The 17,268-nt window shown below is 38.4% G+C and overlaps 1 protein-coding gene across 6 annotated transcripts in view; it reads right to left on the reverse strand.

Moving 5' to 3' along the window:
- The window catches only part of CDK5RAP2 (CDK5 regulatory subunit associated protein 2), an 83,960-nt gene that overhangs the window by 13,070 nt on the left and 53,622 nt on the right, over nt 1-17,268 (reverse strand). For all 6 annotated transcript variants that reach the window (XM_074608455.1, XM_074608453.1, XM_074608454.1 and 3 more), the window contains 9 exons: nt 16,786-16,911; nt 14,013-14,613; nt 11,810-12,042; nt 9,003-9,051; nt 8,036-8,220; nt 6,770-6,895; nt 2,296-2,412; nt 902-1,091; nt 570-691 (listed from right to left, as the gene is read on the reverse strand). In XM_074608455.1, coding sequence (XP_074464556.1) covers nt 570-691; nt 902-1,091; nt 2,296-2,412; nt 6,770-6,895; nt 8,036-8,220; nt 9,003-9,051; nt 11,810-12,042; nt 14,013-14,613; nt 16,786-16,911 — 1,749 coding nt within the window. The remainder of the gene's footprint in view (nt 1-569; nt 692-901; nt 1,092-2,295; nt 2,413-6,769; nt 6,896-8,035; nt 8,221-9,002; nt 9,052-11,809; nt 12,043-14,012; nt 14,614-16,785; nt 16,912-17,268) is intronic.

The following is a 17,268-nucleotide window of genomic DNA, read 5'->3' on the forward strand; positions in this document are numbered from 1 at the left end:
TGTCACCTAACCATGTGGTGGCATAGCTTCCTTAAAAGGGGTAGGAAGAACTCATGTAAGTCTCATTCCTACCCCTCACCTTTAGTGACAGAAAAGCGGACAGGAAATTATTAAACGGCTCCTTCGGAAAGCAGTGCCAGCACCTGTCCCCAGCCCAAGGGAGAAGACACTATCCTCGCATTCAGACAAGAGAAAGCACAAGCTCTGTGAGTAAGCACTGCCTATGAGGATGCAGCAGCATGTATTCAGATGACAAGTAACTATCTAAGATCCCCATGAAGCTTATCCGGCCTGAGCCACTGAATCGTCAATATTTGGTTTTAGCTTAACTAAAGTTAAATGAAACTTAGGTGTGCCTAGTCAGAGCATATCACACATCTCAACCTCGCAGTTACACCTCCAAGTAAAAAGCAGCATTTTATCATCAAGTTGTCAGTTCTACTTTGCGTAGCAGACACAAGCAGAAGCAAAGAAACAGAGACCTAGCCCTACTGTCCTTTGACAAGATCATATTCAGAGAGGGAAGGGTTGCAAGGGGTAAAGGTATGGAAATAATTGTGCATTTATACCTGTACTCTTCCTTCTTGCTTCTTCCAACTTTTCATAAACCTTGATCTCACTTCGGAGTGACTGCAGTAACTTCTCATTCTCAGAGAGCTGATGTTGCTTTGCGTTAATTTCTGTTTGCAACCTGTTAAGTCACAATAAATGGCTAAGTTAGAAGTTAAATTCTTACCTCTTGTTTCAAAATCTAAATCCATTCCCCTTTCCTCCATAATTCTTTGTTTGCCTTTTGAATATACCTATGCACCTCGTTAATGTTAATGGCTATGGCTAAACACATGTTTGTCACACTGACAATTTTCTTCTCTAAATGTCTAAATGTGGGCAGAATCACTACCTGTTTAATTCATTACGACTGCTGTAAATTTGACAAGTTAGATATCTGGTTTCATCCTCCTTTTGGCCAATTTGTTTTTGTAACCTTCCATTTTCTTTCTTGATGCATTCATAATCTTCATGAAGATGCTCAATGATTGCGTTCTTTTTAGAAAGAGATTCTCTTAACTTTTCATTTTCCTTTTGTTTATCTGAAACAAGAAGAAACACAAGGTATTTGCAATGCCCACAACCCACTAAAGCTATGCTTTTTAAGAAAACCAGCTTTTTCAGAGACTGCCAGAAAATAACAGCTGCTCTTGTGAGTTTTATGGTTTCAGTACTTCAATTTTCTAATGACTTTTGCTAGGTGCATCTTCTGTAACGTGCAACATTTAACCCCCAGGACTGACAAAGGCTCAGTAAAACCTGGGTACAGCCCTATATGCCACCTCTTGGAATTTGGTCAGGAGGACAGTATTCAACAACTAGTGTCAGCAGGGTCTCAAAGCAGGCACATGAATTTTGCCAATCCTCACAAAGTAATGGAGTTGTCTTCTTGTTAGCAAGAAAATAACTCAGAGGAGTGTTCTAGGGCATGTTGCACCCATGTTCCTCTCTGTCTCACAGAAACCCCTCCATCCTCTCCTTCCCAGCCCTATTCATCTACGAAATGTGTCATTGCAGTCCTCCTTTCCTTGGTACAAGATATTTCCCCAAACTGGCTCTGGGACAAAGAATTGCTGACAGGGGCAACTGAGCATTTTGAGACAGCTGCTTTTATGAACCTAGTTGGTGAGTTGTTGGTTTTCTTGGGGGAAAAGAAGAGGGAAGACTTCTAATACTCTCTCTTCACAGGTGTGAAAATGAGGAAAGTTTAAAATTAATTTCGGTAATTACAAATACTTCCAAATGGATTCCCTCAGTCCTGTTCTCTTCTAAAGCGTTTCCAAACAGAAGATGACTTGGCCTGCTCACTCAACCTTCTGAACTCCTCTGTACTGAATGGCTTCATTTGCAGCAATAATGTTATTCTGTGGCACTTCCCTCCCTCCCTCCTCCCCTTTTATTTTAAGAGAGCTTCAGAATGGAAGCATGGGGAAAAAAGAGCAAGAAAATGTGAATAAAAGGCACGGCTAGAAAGGGATAAAGAACGTATAAAAAGAAAGGAATGCAAAAAGAAGAATGGAGAAATGAAAGTCAATATAAAATGGAAAATGCCACAAATAAACAGAAAGAAGGAGCATTAATGACTACTCCTTTGTAACTGTTAGCCCCAGTTTTAATGCTTGTGGTTGAGCATGGAATTTCAGGGATGGGAATAATGGTCAAGTCAGTTTAAGTGAATATTTTACTGTTTTCTGATCTGAAATGAGATGCAGTCTACTCCTGCAAAGCAAAGTTTCACATTTTTACCTCTGGATCCTTTTGCTAGCATTGCATTCAGAACTTGATTTTGCTTCCTCAGGAAATGTATTTCAGAAGTCAGGGAATTATGCTGCTCTGAGCCATGGATAAAAATGTTTGCAGAACCTATAAATATATACATAAAAGATGATTTATGAGTCATCTCTAGGTCATTAAAGATTAAACTTTCCAGACAAGAACAATTTAAAAAATTGCAGAAAAACATGTTATGAAAGATATTTCTCCCCTACGTATTTTGAAGGTTAACCCTACCGACTAAAAGGCAGCTCAGGTTCATGCCAAGTAATCCAAAGCCCTGCATCACAAGTACCTCCCATTGCTGGGCAACCATTACCAAAATTGCAAAATTATCCCTGCCAGTCTTTACCTATCAGCTAAAATTCCAACAGGACAAAATGCAGGAGTATTTTGTGATATTGCTGTTCTGTGAAAATAATGCAAACTCTCTTGCTCTGTTCATACTCTGCTGTGTTTAACGACACCATCGCAGAAGACCACTAGCTTCTACCAACTAATCCACGGCGCTTACTGCAGGAAGTAACATAAATACCCCGGTAACACATTTGGCACCATGCCAGTCTAGAACATAAGGCTGCAGTCACTGTCTTTGCCTCTGATTACACGCTGAGAACCTATTTCTGATCAGAGGGACGAAGATTCATCCCTCTTAAATTTGTGTATCTAAAATTTAGATAACCGAGCCAGTGTTGATCAACCATCAATAGTCATGGGGAGAAATGAGCGCCTCCAGAGAGTGACTCATCCGACATACCCTTCACACACCTCCCTGCGGATGAGATGCCCTGTCCTCTGAAGAGACCTGCCTTTCTCCAGCGCCTCCACGAGAAGCTCTGGGTAACCAGCACAGATTTAGATGTCTAACTAAGTCTAAGTGTGATGAATCCTACTCTGACAATCTTATTGCGCCAGTCATATAAGTGTTAAATTGTGTATCCAGCCAGTCAAATTCCAGCCGAAGCAATCCTCATAATGTACTGTATTTATGCTACTCATCCCACAGCGATGTGTAATGTTACAGTACAGTCTGAGAAGTGCCACATTCCACTCTCAGGGTGGCTGCCTCTGAAATGCAAGTCAAGTAATTGTTATTGCTCTTTATAACCTGCTTATACCAGTAAAACACTTCAGGACCCACTGAAATTAACGTTACTATTAAAAGTATTTTTCAGTTGATTGGTTATCCCAGTATCTCCTATGCTTTAGAGCTTGAGATAACTACATGAGTGTCAACTATTTGGTTAATAGAGAAATAACCAGGTGGCAAAAAAATTAGCTGAATGTATGAGGAGGATGCCTTTCAGCTCTGGCAGTTCAATTCAATTTGATGTGCTGCACTTCCTCCGAGTAATCTCATTTTATTGTAATCCCAATTGAAGCTTTTACCCACTACCTAACTGGGATGTAGTGTGCCATGATACGCACCTCTTGTCGTTACTGAAAGACTCAAAGGCTCTAGAAGCCTGGCACTAATGGCATTTTACTATCTATATGTTAAAGAGTTGAGGTAGCTATGTGAACTCAAAAGGCTTTTTCCTTTCAGATTCCAACAAAGCAATTCAACTTCAAGTGGCAAGGCTTGATGGTCTCATCTTGATTCTAATTTAATTTATTGCCCATCACCCAGCTTTATCCTATTTGAAAAGTTATGCTATCACAGTTCTACTGAAAGGCTTTAGAATATAACTATTAGTTATCTCACATAATAAGGGATAATATAGAGCCAGTGGTAATAAGGCCACAATCCTGCAATTTGACCCACTACTGAGACTACTACTTCTGTGCAGAGCCCCGCTGACATCAATTACGCTCTCCATAGCTGCAAAGGTCCATCTAACCGGAGTAAAGTGGAGCATCAGGGCCTACAATTGCAACACACTTGAGTTTTCATTATGTTTTGTGCTGAAAAAGTGAGTGCTGAGGAAGCGTACCTTGAAGGTTTCAAAGGAAACGCTGACTGAAAGACAAGCACTATTGAAAATCACAGCAAAGAGGAAGGAAATATTCATTCCCACGTTAAGCAAAATAAAGGCATACTAAAGCTGACGGTAAGTCTCAATAGATACTTTAGTTACTTACGGGTTAAAAAAAGCAAACAAACCCCCTTTTAATGCTAACTGCCATTAATAACCTTTGAAACCTAGGAAACTCAAAATTAAACCTTTGATTTTATTTTGAAGCCTAACATTTGAAATGATTGAAGCAATTATTTAGTTCTAGTTGCACTGCAAACCTCAGCTCTATAGTAACGATGCAGTCATTACCAACACTTGAGTCATTTTATAGAGTACTAGAAGCCCAGAGGCATTTAAATACTTAGAGAATCTAAACATTAAAAATAGCATGGCAAAATTAGTGGGCAGATGTGTGCATATACATCCATATAATATTTATCAGAGAAGAATAATTCTATGCATTAACTTTGGTTGCACAAACAACTCAATATCATACGAATTTAACAGGCTCTCATCAACAATTAAGTATCTTACAATTTCGTTTTGTTTTTAAAGGAAAACGAGCTAAGGTTATTAAGTCAAAAGTAAAAAAAAAAAGTTTTAAATTATTATGTCCCAAAGCTAAAATCTCCTTCAGCTTCACTTAGGAACTTCTTCTTATACTGAAAGCCAAAAAAAGCGAATCTATTAGGAAGAAAATAGCATCATTACTATAAAAGAGAATCCGCCTATCTGATAACATGAAAGAGATCTTCAAAACGGAGAGAAACAGGAAGCACTGAAAGAACACAGTAACAAAAAGGGCTGTTCTAACAGGTAGTTGCTTTTTTCCTTTCTTTTCCAAATTTCTCCTCCATGCATTGGTAGATGCACTAAGGCAACAAGAAGACAGATGGAAGGCATAAGACAGTTTATAAAGAAAATATACTTTCACTGCATTAATGGATGCCCTTGCCAGAATCTTTATGAAGCCGTAAAAGAGTTGGAAGTGTTTCAGTGTGGTTATTTCAGGAGAACAGTATGCCTTTCCAGCAGTGTAAATACTTCATGAATGAAATGGATGCTTTTTATACACCTTTCCATCACTGTAAATTATTCCTGAAAGCAAAGTGCCATTTGCAGGTAGTCTCCATTTAAACAACAACAGAAATGGATCATGGGGATGATGTAAAACATAATGAATCTAATGTCAATATTGGTGAAACTGAGTAAAAGGAAAGCATGTATGTATTTATTGCCTCCTTCCACTCTGAGTAATATTGCATATTAATCAACTGTCCTATGGGGAGAAACATGGGAAGGAGAGCAAGAACAGCGTAAAGTGTAGGAAAGTATTCCTGGTACGGTGTGCTTGAAAAGGTGCTACAAAAGCACCCTTAGTGAAAGCCTGGTACCCTCTGGTGAAAAGTTTTAAACGCACCACAGCACTTGGCTTTCAAAGATGCTGAACACTAGTAACGGAGAGCAGTGGCTCTGAATTTGCATACCTATTTTTGGTATTTCATCCACTGCTTTATATTAGAGTTTGGAATGAAAACCAGCTCTATGTTAAAACGTCCATCAGTTTCTGTCAGGTATTTCTCATTAAAAACTCACAATGTCATTTTGTGTAGAACACATCTATCACACCAATCAATTCAAATGACAAGCCGAACACCATGGCCTGGGCTCTGTCTCACAGATATTTTGTCCCTCTATGTAAACACAAGCTGGCTCTTTTTAGAGCAGTCAGAAAATTCCAGAGAAGGCATCTCCACCAGTCATGTTAGCAGTGCTGCTGTACTGACCACCCTAGGTATACATGGATAGGTGTAGGAAAGCTAATTCCACAAAATTCCTACCTTGGATGAATAGCCGCAATGTAATTCAGAAAAAAGCGCCTCCTCCCCTATTCCTACCAGACCCAGGCCCCAGTGAAATTATGTTGATAAAATGGGCTGCCTCTCCCGCAACTGCCCCTGGCTGGACACGGCAGAGAATTAAAAGAGGATGACATCCTGAAGTCCAACAACATTACAATAATGATAGTCCAAAGGCACACAGGAAAAAAAAAAGCAGGCTGTTTGCTGGTAACAGAACTGGAAGGATCTTTCGATACTCTGTATGAAATTCAACGACAGCATCATCAAATATCATAAAACTACCTGGTAGCCCTGTTCTCTTAGCAACACGTGCAATTGTACGTCTGAGGCTGTGTGGTATACCCGTATCCCATAAAAGATCTGTTGTGTATCAGTACGGGATACTCTTCAAGCAATGGCCTCGAGGAAGAGGCACAGCAGATCTGTATTTATGCCAGTCTACAAGCACGGAAAAGCCGTGTCTGCTGATGGTGCTCAGGATGCAGCAGTATTCAGAGAAAGGCACATCATTTTCCCACTGTAAAGGGGTGGGGTTTATTCAAAAAAGCACACAAAACATCACCAGCAGCATTTGATCCCTCAGGCTTTAAGCAGAAAAGGAAAATTTGTCATGAAATAAATTCTTACCTTGATCTAGTTCCTTGTCTGTTACTTGTCTCTCAAGCTGCTTCCTCAGTCTCTCATTAGTTTTTATGGAGTATTCTAAACGCTGTCTCAGGATTCGGATTTCTTGCAGATGCTCCATTAATAACTCTAAATAAACCAAGAGACCACTTCGTATTTAAATGACTGTATTCCTTTACACTGTGTACTCCTGTCAAATCTAATGTGTGTTAATACTAAAAAATGATACAAAGCTGTTAAAATTTGCAGATATTAAATACCTGACTCCATGACAGTCTTTTTCCATATAGTCCCCAAACTCTGCATTTAGTGACAACTCCTACTGTACATTTTAACCTAAACAATGATCCAGTTTTAAGGCACTTTAAATTTCTTCTTCCTACAAAACTGTAGTAGATAACAATTTTATCTAGTTAAAAACGTTCCCCGTACTGGGAAATGAATCCAAAGTTCTGCAATGCAGCTTCGCGTTCACGCTCAATGCACCAATAGTCTACATTTTTCCTTATAACAATAGGAAGCTTACCAGAGTAACTCAGATATAAATTTGACTTTGACTTACACAATGCATACCACAATAAATAAATCTGTTCTATCAAGTTTCATTACCGTACCTTTTCCTTCTTGCTTTGCCATTCTACAATTTTTCTTCCATTGGCTGTAAGTTTCAGTTTTACTCAGGAACTTATCGGTTCTAACTGTCACTATCTTATTTGTCAGTTTATCCATGTCATACACTCCTGGTTTACTCTGCAATATTTTTCTCCCGAACAGTACGTGCTATCTCAGCTATTAAATTTTTATCGCTGCCTATAAGAAACTACTGCAAGCATCACTTGTGCTTAGTGAAACTATCCAGGTCAAACATGACACCACTTATTAATTATGCAGCAGTTACAATTCTCAAGGAAACACAACACTGGCTTTTATAAAATTAGAAAATCTCTCTTTTTCAATGTAATAATCTCTTGACAATTGTCTATTTTCCCCTTATAACTTGTCTATTTAAAGGCCGTCTGGAGTACTGTAAAAGATGATAGTCTAAAACAACAAAGACACAAAATATCATAGTTAATTTTGTTTCAAACAGGAGGTAGTTCAAATCATTGTCATCTCTGTATGCCTTATTACCGAAATTGCAATGATTATGCAAGATACTGGGAAGCTGAAGCAGACAAACATTCTTCATTATTTCTTAGTTAGTTCCCTTGTGTCTTATTTATCACATTTTCCCAATATCTAGTGAATCTTCAGTGGGAAAAAAATTACCTGGGGGAAACTTGTTTGGCAGCAGCGGCAGCGTGCCACGCGGGCCGGCTGGGTCATGCCTGTGCTCAGGTGATCCAAGAGATGACTTTTCTGACAAATCAAAGTCAGACAAGCTATGAAGAGCAGATGGTACAGGTGATTCATCCTTCAGTTGCTGGTACATTGTGGTGTTCTTCTCATTATCCCTTTTGGGCCAAAGAAAACATTTTAAAATTTAAAAGTTATTTTGTTACTTTGGAAGTATGAGCAGAGAACATGGTGTCAAATTTACAGGACACAGATAAAGCAAGTGACTTTGTGTGACAGAACACGGCAAACCACTACACATCAGAGGAACATATCAAGGCTGAAATTCAGACTTCCCTGAAGTCAGCAGGCACAATCAATGAACCTCCAGCCTGGTGGTCACGTTCCAGCACCAGGTAGTCACCTTCACATTAAGGGGACCTCAAGTTGCCTTGAACAGGCAGCTGAGGATTTCTGCAGCGCAGAAGAATCCCAGGCTGGCATAAAACCAGCATATGCAGCATAACAACACCTGCTCTCTCCACCTTCAGCAGAAGGGTGTTCTGAGAGTGAAGTTCAACAGCACCGTAACTCCAGTGATCCTGAGCCAGCCCCAAGGTGACGGACACAGCAAGGCAGCTGACTGTCCCTCCTAGAAGCTGCAATGAGGGTAATCTCTGAATAACACAACAGTACATCATGGCACCTGTTTTGCTTATTCATGAAAGAACAATCCTGGTAGCATGATGCTTCCTCTCACTATCTCAGTTGTTTGCTGAGGAGTGGGGGGAAAAACGCCTTACTTTGTTTTCTGTAGATATTTTATTAACAAAATGGATATTAATGAAAACAGGCAACAGAAGCAAAGCCCTCCCAAAAAGCAAAGCAGTGGAAGTTATGGAGCAACCTTTATAAACTTAGCAAACAACCGTGTTTGATAAACATCCAATTGCACTCTTACCTTTGAGCTAATTCATAAAGAATAGTAACTTCTGTACCCATTGATTCACCTGCAAAGCAGAAATATCTGATTAAAAACAGATATTGAGAATTATACTTTTGTATGCTCCATCTTAAGCTAGTTAAATACAGAATGGTAAATTAATGAGAAAATAGAGAAGTCAATAGATACTCAACACACTGTGTATTAATGTCAAATGCTGTACATGAGCAAAACTATTTATAGCGCAGCAACAAAGCAATAGCTTTCTCTGGATTTCAAAAAAAAAATTATTAGGTACCACAGGTGCCAGATTTTACAGCCTTCGTGTTTTAGTTAGCGCACAGATGTAAAATATTGTGCTATATGGCAAAAGGATTAGGGGTACATGCCATTACTTCTTCAATAAAAATTATACAAAAACAATTCCATCGCATTTGGATTTTGTCCACCTCGAGTCAGGCAAACCAGTTATCCTTAATAAAGGGGCATACACAGGATTTTGCTGCAATGTTCTCAGTGCTATAGTGTGGGAGCACAAGCACAATTCAGTGCAGGAGACCTGGACTCAGACACTAATTTGAATAAAGAAAACAAACTTTCGTGGTGTCACCTTGGCTCCCCGTATTTTAAAATTTTTGTGCAATTAAGCAAAAGCGGCAGGTAAGAGTTGCACAGCTGAAATTTCAGGGGAATGAACTGAAGGTCAGGATGGAAATGCAGAGACAGACAGTTGTTTATGCTTTTTCTTTACAGTCAATTCTTAGTACGCTGGATGTTCTTTATAACCCTACAAAGATCATTTTATTTTAATGTGTGATTCAATGCAACACCATTGTGTTAGATATATTGAACTGTCTCGGTTGTCAGTGACTTTTCATAGTATATAGGATACCATCTGTTGGTTTGGGGTTTTTGTTTTAAAGGCATTTAATGTTTATTCACTACACAGTCTTCTCATTTGTAATGCAAGGAATCTCTGTAGCCACTGAAATCATTGAATACACTCAATCTTTCATTACACTGCTATGACACACTACCCGTTAATACCTTTTTCTCGTATACAACTCCTTTATATGAGCAATCGAAACTGCAACACGCTGCCACTACCTTTAATGAAAGGCAGAACACAGATCATTGTACGGCTGGGCCCTGAATGTTTCTGAATAAAGTGATCTTCTAGAGCCAATTTCAGGGAGACACAGGGGTCGGGGTCCCTATTTCAGGCCACTTCAAGTGTTTTGCTGAAGATGGCAGCTTTGCAGCTGACAACTGAGGAAGCATTGCCAGTTGTTTGGGTCAGAAAGAGGAACACTTGCAATGACAGGAAAAGGTCTTTCTTGCTGAATTTCGCTCATGTTAGCATCCCTTTTCTGTCCCTTTTCTGTTAACTTTCTTCAAACTGCAGAGTGAAGGCAATATGTGTGATACACTCTTCGACCAGGTGACAAACGTCAATTTTGATGCTCATTTTACAAAACATGGTTGCATTTTAGCTCTCTATCATGAAAGACAGCATGATTTTCTTTACCAGCTAGACTATTTGGCAGCAAGATGCAGGTCTCAGTAAAATTATTAGAAATGTTAGGAAGAATACGTCTCTTGATATGGTCCTACTTCTTAGATGTTTAAGGCTTTGCTTTTCCAACTTAATGCTTTGCCAAACAATAGGTGGGGGAACTGGGATAAACAGTCAAAGGACAAGAGGATTTTCCAAAAGCTCCCACTTTTCAGACAATAAGCTAGTTCTCCCTGATAATTAAAAGGGCTTTGCTGACTGGCGCACATTGCAATGTCCTTTCCTGGGGCTCCATTCAGCACTTGGGCTTCTCTAACATCAGGACAACACTTCTCTGGTTGACTTCCCCTAGGAACCCTGGCTCAGGAGGCTCTTGTTCTACTGCTACAGAAAGCCTCAAATACACATTGATTTGCAATACCACAATGTGTTAAATTCATAAGCTACTCAGAATTCTGAAAGGAATTACCCTCTTCTGCCTTCTGACTAAACAGATTTTCCCCTTCTCTCTCTTTGTTTTAATTTTCTATGTACACCATTTGGGTGGGTTTCCCCATAAAGTCTATGGCTCTTTTTCTTGGTGCATCCAGTGACAGACAGATGATTTTATACCTACATGTAATTTAACTTGTGTTCTCTCTACAGGAATATCAATAATGTGCAAATCAGCATGGTATTATTTTCCTACTGCCCAATGCAGGATTCCTTGCACTTTCTTTACAGGCATTGGTCGTAGAAAATTGCCTAGATGGACTACTATATGATAATTTCTTCTTTCACTCTAGAAGCACAGCCCAGATCTCTGTCCTGCATTTAGCCTTCTTGCAAGCAACTGCACTTTCGGGGAAAAACTTCAGGAACCTGTAATTTTTTTCTTTTTAGTTAAACATAGATTGTGTGAAAAACCAACTGTGAACCATGCCCATGAGAACCTTTCAATGGAGAGAGCCGGTGCTTAGGCTCAACAAAGTCAGCTGGGCTGTTTCCCAAAGCCTACTTTTATTAAAATAAAACTAAACTTTTATTAAACTATAACCACTGTATTTTTAACAGTTAAAATATGCACGTGCTAAGATAAACAACTCAAAATGCAAGGTGTCAATACAGAGGACAACTACAAAATGAAAACCCAGCCTTGTTGGAGCACTAAAATTTTATCTTCCAAGACAGTCGTCCCTATAAATCATTTAAAAGCAACCAAAAGGAAGTAAGGCTTCCTTTTCACTAAAAAGAAGGAAAAAAAAACCAACTTCAATTTTCGAGAACATTAATACATCTCAGACAATAAGCACAAAATACTGCTACTTACCATTCAGGAATTTCCTTTCTAGCTTCTCAAACAATAGTACGCTTTGATTCAGTTGTTCACGGAAGCCTTCAGCAACATAATAATCTACATCACTGGCTTGAAGCAGTTCCTCAAAAGCTTTAATAAGGCTCGTCAGATGTTGATGGTAAGCGATACAACCACTGCAGATCTCTTTAATTTGTTGGTGTTGAAAGGAGAGTTCTCGAGCTTGTGAATGAACTAATGAATCATATCTGAGAAAATGAAATTATCTTTAAAGTAATTTTCTGACCATAAATAACATTTAAATATAAATAAAATTTGAATTAAACTTATATTCCTAAGCCATCATTTTATGGGACTCAATTTTCTTTTAAAATGCTTTTACAGCCACAATGAGAAATGCATTGTCTCTAACTGTTAAGTTTTGTATTTATGAGCCTAACTTGTGGGTTATTATCCTTCACTTAACTGCTTCATTTATAAGAGCGGCAGAAACTAAAATGATGAACTTGTTTGTCTGTATGCAAAGGTGCCAAATTAAAGTAAATAAGAATGAATACATTAAAAGAATTTTTAAGCATACACATATTCTTCCTGACCGTGGGGGTTTTTATTCAGTATGGAAGAGAACATGGAGCCATCCCTTTTTTTGAAAACAAAATATTGGACTTTCTGACATGATGGTTTCACCCAGTCTGATAATTCCACACGTCTCTGTATGTTTTCCTGTTTGTTTGTTTGTTTTTTTAATATTATTATTTTGTTACCAGAGACATGACCATGACAACCCCTGTAGTGTCCAAACTCTTGTACTCCACAAGCCAGGATATAACTTTCAGCTCAGATCAATTGGATTTATTCTGCACTTGCAAATACAGACACCCCCTTTATACTGCCACTGTCTGTATCACAGAGACGCTTCTTTCTACAGAATCGTACGTTAGTGAAGAGAGAAAGGGAGAGGATCTGAAAAGACGCAAAGAATCAAACAATATACAGGGCATAAACAAAATCTACGATGGAATGGGTTGTTATAGAATTTTTATTGTCATTTGTATAGGAAGAAATGCATAACTCATTCTGGGTCTGTCACTGGTGACTCATGTAGTTGTCCCAGACAGTGGCCATAAAAACTTTACAGCGATCCATACTGTCTCACTCCTTAATTTACACGGTTAGGCCTTCCTTTGTAAAATGGATGAGGTATATTTTCAAGGTATGTAAATTTATACGTACTATGTAGCATGGCTGTATTTTATGATAGTAATACTAAGAGATATACAATAGCCCATGTTGGTGGTTGCTCAGTGTCTCCAAATATTTCTACTCGGGCATTCTGCAGAAAGCCAACAGGCCAAATACCTTTCTTTGTTATACCTCCTGCCATTCTGTAGGCCCTCAGGACAATAATAATATTAACGGGGGAAAAATGAGGGAGAGGAGAGTTAAAAAAGGTTTGGTCTTACAGGAGCCCATCTGTGATTTGTATATAAGCTAGCCAAAATGCTGCCCCGGTCTTATTACACAAAACCCAAGACTGATACTTTCCAGCCTCCCAGAAATGATTTTCCAGCTTATCAGCTTATACTATAAAATTTCGTTCATTAATTTCTATATATATTTACCTTCACATCCTTCAAATGAAGGCACTATGGCACTCAATTGCAAAATAAATTATAACCAGAGAGTGAACTTTATTTTATACACAAAGTGTGGTGACACAAACAGCAGGGCTAGCATGAATCTGCCAGCCAGCTGCCCACGGAAACATTTGGATCTTAAACGGGATGTTCTGTTTTCTTATACTTGTCACCTGAAAAAAGCTTGAGTGATGCAAAACTGCAATACTTTGATTACAGACATCAGCCCGGCTCACAGAGCAACCTGAGCAGATCTGACTTTGCTCAAGAGAGGATGCCTTGCAGCAACGATGTTGTGGACCTGAGGTGTGGGGAGAGACACAGGAGTCTGGCACAGAATCATTACAGAGGATGATATGAGCTTATCAGGAGCAGTTCTGTTGTAAGAGAAATACTGGTTTGTACTTCAAGGCATCTTTTAAATAAATGTTTCAATTGCTTTATGGCAATGTTAGTGAAATTTAGCCTTTTCTATAACAACATGCTCATATGTGAATAAAATTATCCTCACATTACCGTCCTCTGTTATTTGGTATTGTTGTTTACAAAAAGGAACCTGAAACGGTAATGGCTTTACTCACTTGGATGGTGATGCTTCTCTCAGTTTGTTCTGAAGATGATACACTCCATCAAGACGCATATTTGCAATTTGCTCTTTTTCAAGTTCTGCCTCATTTGCTGACAGAAGTTCCTTAAGGTTTTGCGCTGTCCATGTATCAGGTGCTTTTGAAGACTCTGATTTCCTATTTTCAGTGTGGATCTCGTCATCCATCAGCTGATGGCCACTAGAAAATGCTTTGATTTCCTGCATAGCTGTATCTTGCACTTGTGTAACATGTCCTTCCACGGGCAAGGCTGTGTCACTCCAAACTATATCGGAAAAAACACTCGATAAAAGCTGGTCAGAGGTCTGTAAATTAAACACGAACATTTTGTACTTTTCAAGCTCAGACTTCATATTCTTAATTCTTTGTTTCAATTCTTCTATATCGTCTATGACTTCACAGTCATCAAGTGCATCTGTACTTGTTACACTCAATTTGAGAGAACGCAAGCACTTGGAACCTGAATATGCGGTGGCTGAGTCAATGTCCTCATGTTCCATGGAATGAAACTCTTCATTTATCTCTTTTAATGAGTGCTGGATATTCACGTTGCTAATGTTATGATGATTTTGCGTTTCTGAAAAACAGGAGGCTTGCATGTGAATATTAATATTTCTTTATCTGACATTCTGTTCTTAACAGCACTAGAATGAATTCATTTACTTCTATAATAACAGAATAAAAATGCAGAATAATTACAAACTATGCAATATTAGTTTTGGACTTTTGACCCCTTTCTATGATTTGTGCATTAATTCAACTTGCACATCAAATATACCAAACCCCTTATCACCTTTCAAATAAACAATACTCTTGTATTATTCTCTTCTCTTGGGAAGAGAAATACCCGCTTTCTCTTCCCAAATGATTGAACATTACTTTATGCAGTCCTGAATCAGACACCGATGAAGCCCAGACTTTCCCAGCCACAAAGACGATAACCTCAAACATAAGGCACTGAGATTTAAAGGTAGACTCTATGACTTTAAACTGTTCTACCTAAAACTTCTAATTAAATATTCTTTTTCTCCTCGCTTCAAAAATCTATACAAAACCAATTGGAGCATAAAGTCAGTGGCATTTTAAAAAGATTACCAACAAAATAGTAAAATTTGAAAAAGGGGCTTTAATAACTTTTTAAAATGCGTTCTAAACAAAATCCATAAAAACGTTTGGTGTTAAAGGTTTTATTGGCACTCATTTGGCATGCACAGCATACCCCTCAGTTGACTTTGCCATTTATAAGTAATGCAATCACCCCAGATTCAGACCAATAAAAGCTATATATTCCTCCATATATGCTATCTTTATAGTTCTGTGTATGTTGAGGGCTGCATGTAACTATGTAAGAAAATGGTTATTTTCTGGTAAATTAAATCTTCCCCTTCTATTAGTTCTGCAAAAGATCACTACGAATTAGAACCTCCCTTTTGGGAGACATTCATTGATCTTGCGGAGGTCTTAATACTTTCAAATTGGTTTCCATGGAGAATTCGAATGCCCAGGCTCACGCTCTAAATCAGTACAAAATCTCAGGGGGAGCAGCTGTATACAAAGGACCAAGTCCAGCCCAAGCACAAGAGAATAAAAAACAAATATAACCTAAAAGCCGGAAAAAAAAATGAAGCTGCGATACTGGGATATCAACATATTCGAAATTAAGGCTAGACGACGTTCTCTGCAGTACACACATTGCTGCAGACCATTACGTATGTCATTCCAAAGGTGACGGAATCACGGGACAAAATTCTTCCAATGAAATGCCCGTGTATGAATTCAAGAAGACACACTGAATAAACGAAAGCAACACTTAAGTTCCTGAGCTTCTCCTTCTTCTCTACCACTTGGTTGCTGCAGTAAGACAGATGTCAAAGGTTGCAGACTGAGACGGTAAAAACTCCAGGTACTAGAAGAACTCTTAAACTCTGCAATCCTCATTTCATGGAAACGTTCCAGGTAACAAAACCAGATATTAGGGAAGAACTATTTCTGATTAGGATACAGGTTGTAGTTTTTAATGAAACACTGCCCTTTAATTAAAGGAGAACTAATAAGCTCTCTGTGCGTACGTATGTCCACACACACAAAGGGCACACAAAGAGCACAATCCTGCAAACCAACTGAGTGGCTTCAATGAAACTACTTATATAAATAAAACTAATGATGTGACCAATGGGTACAAAATTAGCCATACCCTCTGTGCTCTGTATGCAACGTGTTAACCAGGTTATTCAAACCCTCCCAAAAAAGACTAATGGACGATGCAGAAACACATAATACACAGTATTAAGCCTATTTACATTTTCATTAAATGATTCCATTAGGTTTCAACCTAGTTGAATGCCTTCAAATAATTCACATAAGCAAAATTCTATCATTCAATTGCTTCATTCTAATAGTTCATAACTAGATGCAGAAGCATTAAATAACAAACATTTAATTCAGAGAAGAGTTCAGAAGTGAGGACATTAGCAATAAAGATCAGAGTTAGGCATACAACTCGTTATTTTTACTGGAAACCAGACTCATAAATCCCTGTGGCCCTTCCGAAAGCATAACCCTTAAAAGATGAACTTGGAATCTTAGAGCAATTAATCCATATTAGGTAAGAAAACGAGATTTAAAACCCACAAATAATGGCAAGGGAGACAATTACCTGCAGTAATTTACAATTTTGCACAATTCAGAAGAAACTAGTTTTAAAATTTCTTTTTTTTTTTTAATGTACTGTACCATGTAAATGCTCTACCTTGACAGTTTTGCTGATTTTTGTCCATCACGTATTCATTCTTGTTCCTCCTAACTGGATCGACATCTGGACCAACGTACAACTTGACCTGAACCTCACTATTATCCAGTTTGAGCAAAGAGTCAACTGGAGAATAGCGGGGGAAGGTAAAACAGAAAGCAGTAAGTGACTGAAAATAAATAAAGTGGGGTTAGTCAAAAAGAAACCTGAAAAAAACAGCTGGAAAGCCAAACCTGGTTCTGACAACTTAGAACAGGAAAGTTATCTAAGCAAAAACAACTATTGAAAATGTAACACAAACATCACTGATGGCATGAAACAGTGTTTGCACATCTTTTTTAAATACTTGAACTAATTACAAGGATAACTACTATGAATGTGAATTGCAAAGGCTTCCTACCAATAAGTGAAGATAAACATTTGCACGTCCTCTTTGTAACGTAACAGTTAATCAATTTTAGTGCATTTTTAAATGTTTTATGT

The sequence above is a fragment of the Larus michahellis genome, chromosome 15 (genome assembly GCF_964199755.1).
Source record: "Larus michahellis chromosome 15, bLarMic1.1, whole genome shotgun sequence".
Lineage (NCBI taxonomy): Eukaryota > Metazoa > Chordata > Aves > Charadriiformes > Laridae > Larus > Larus michahellis.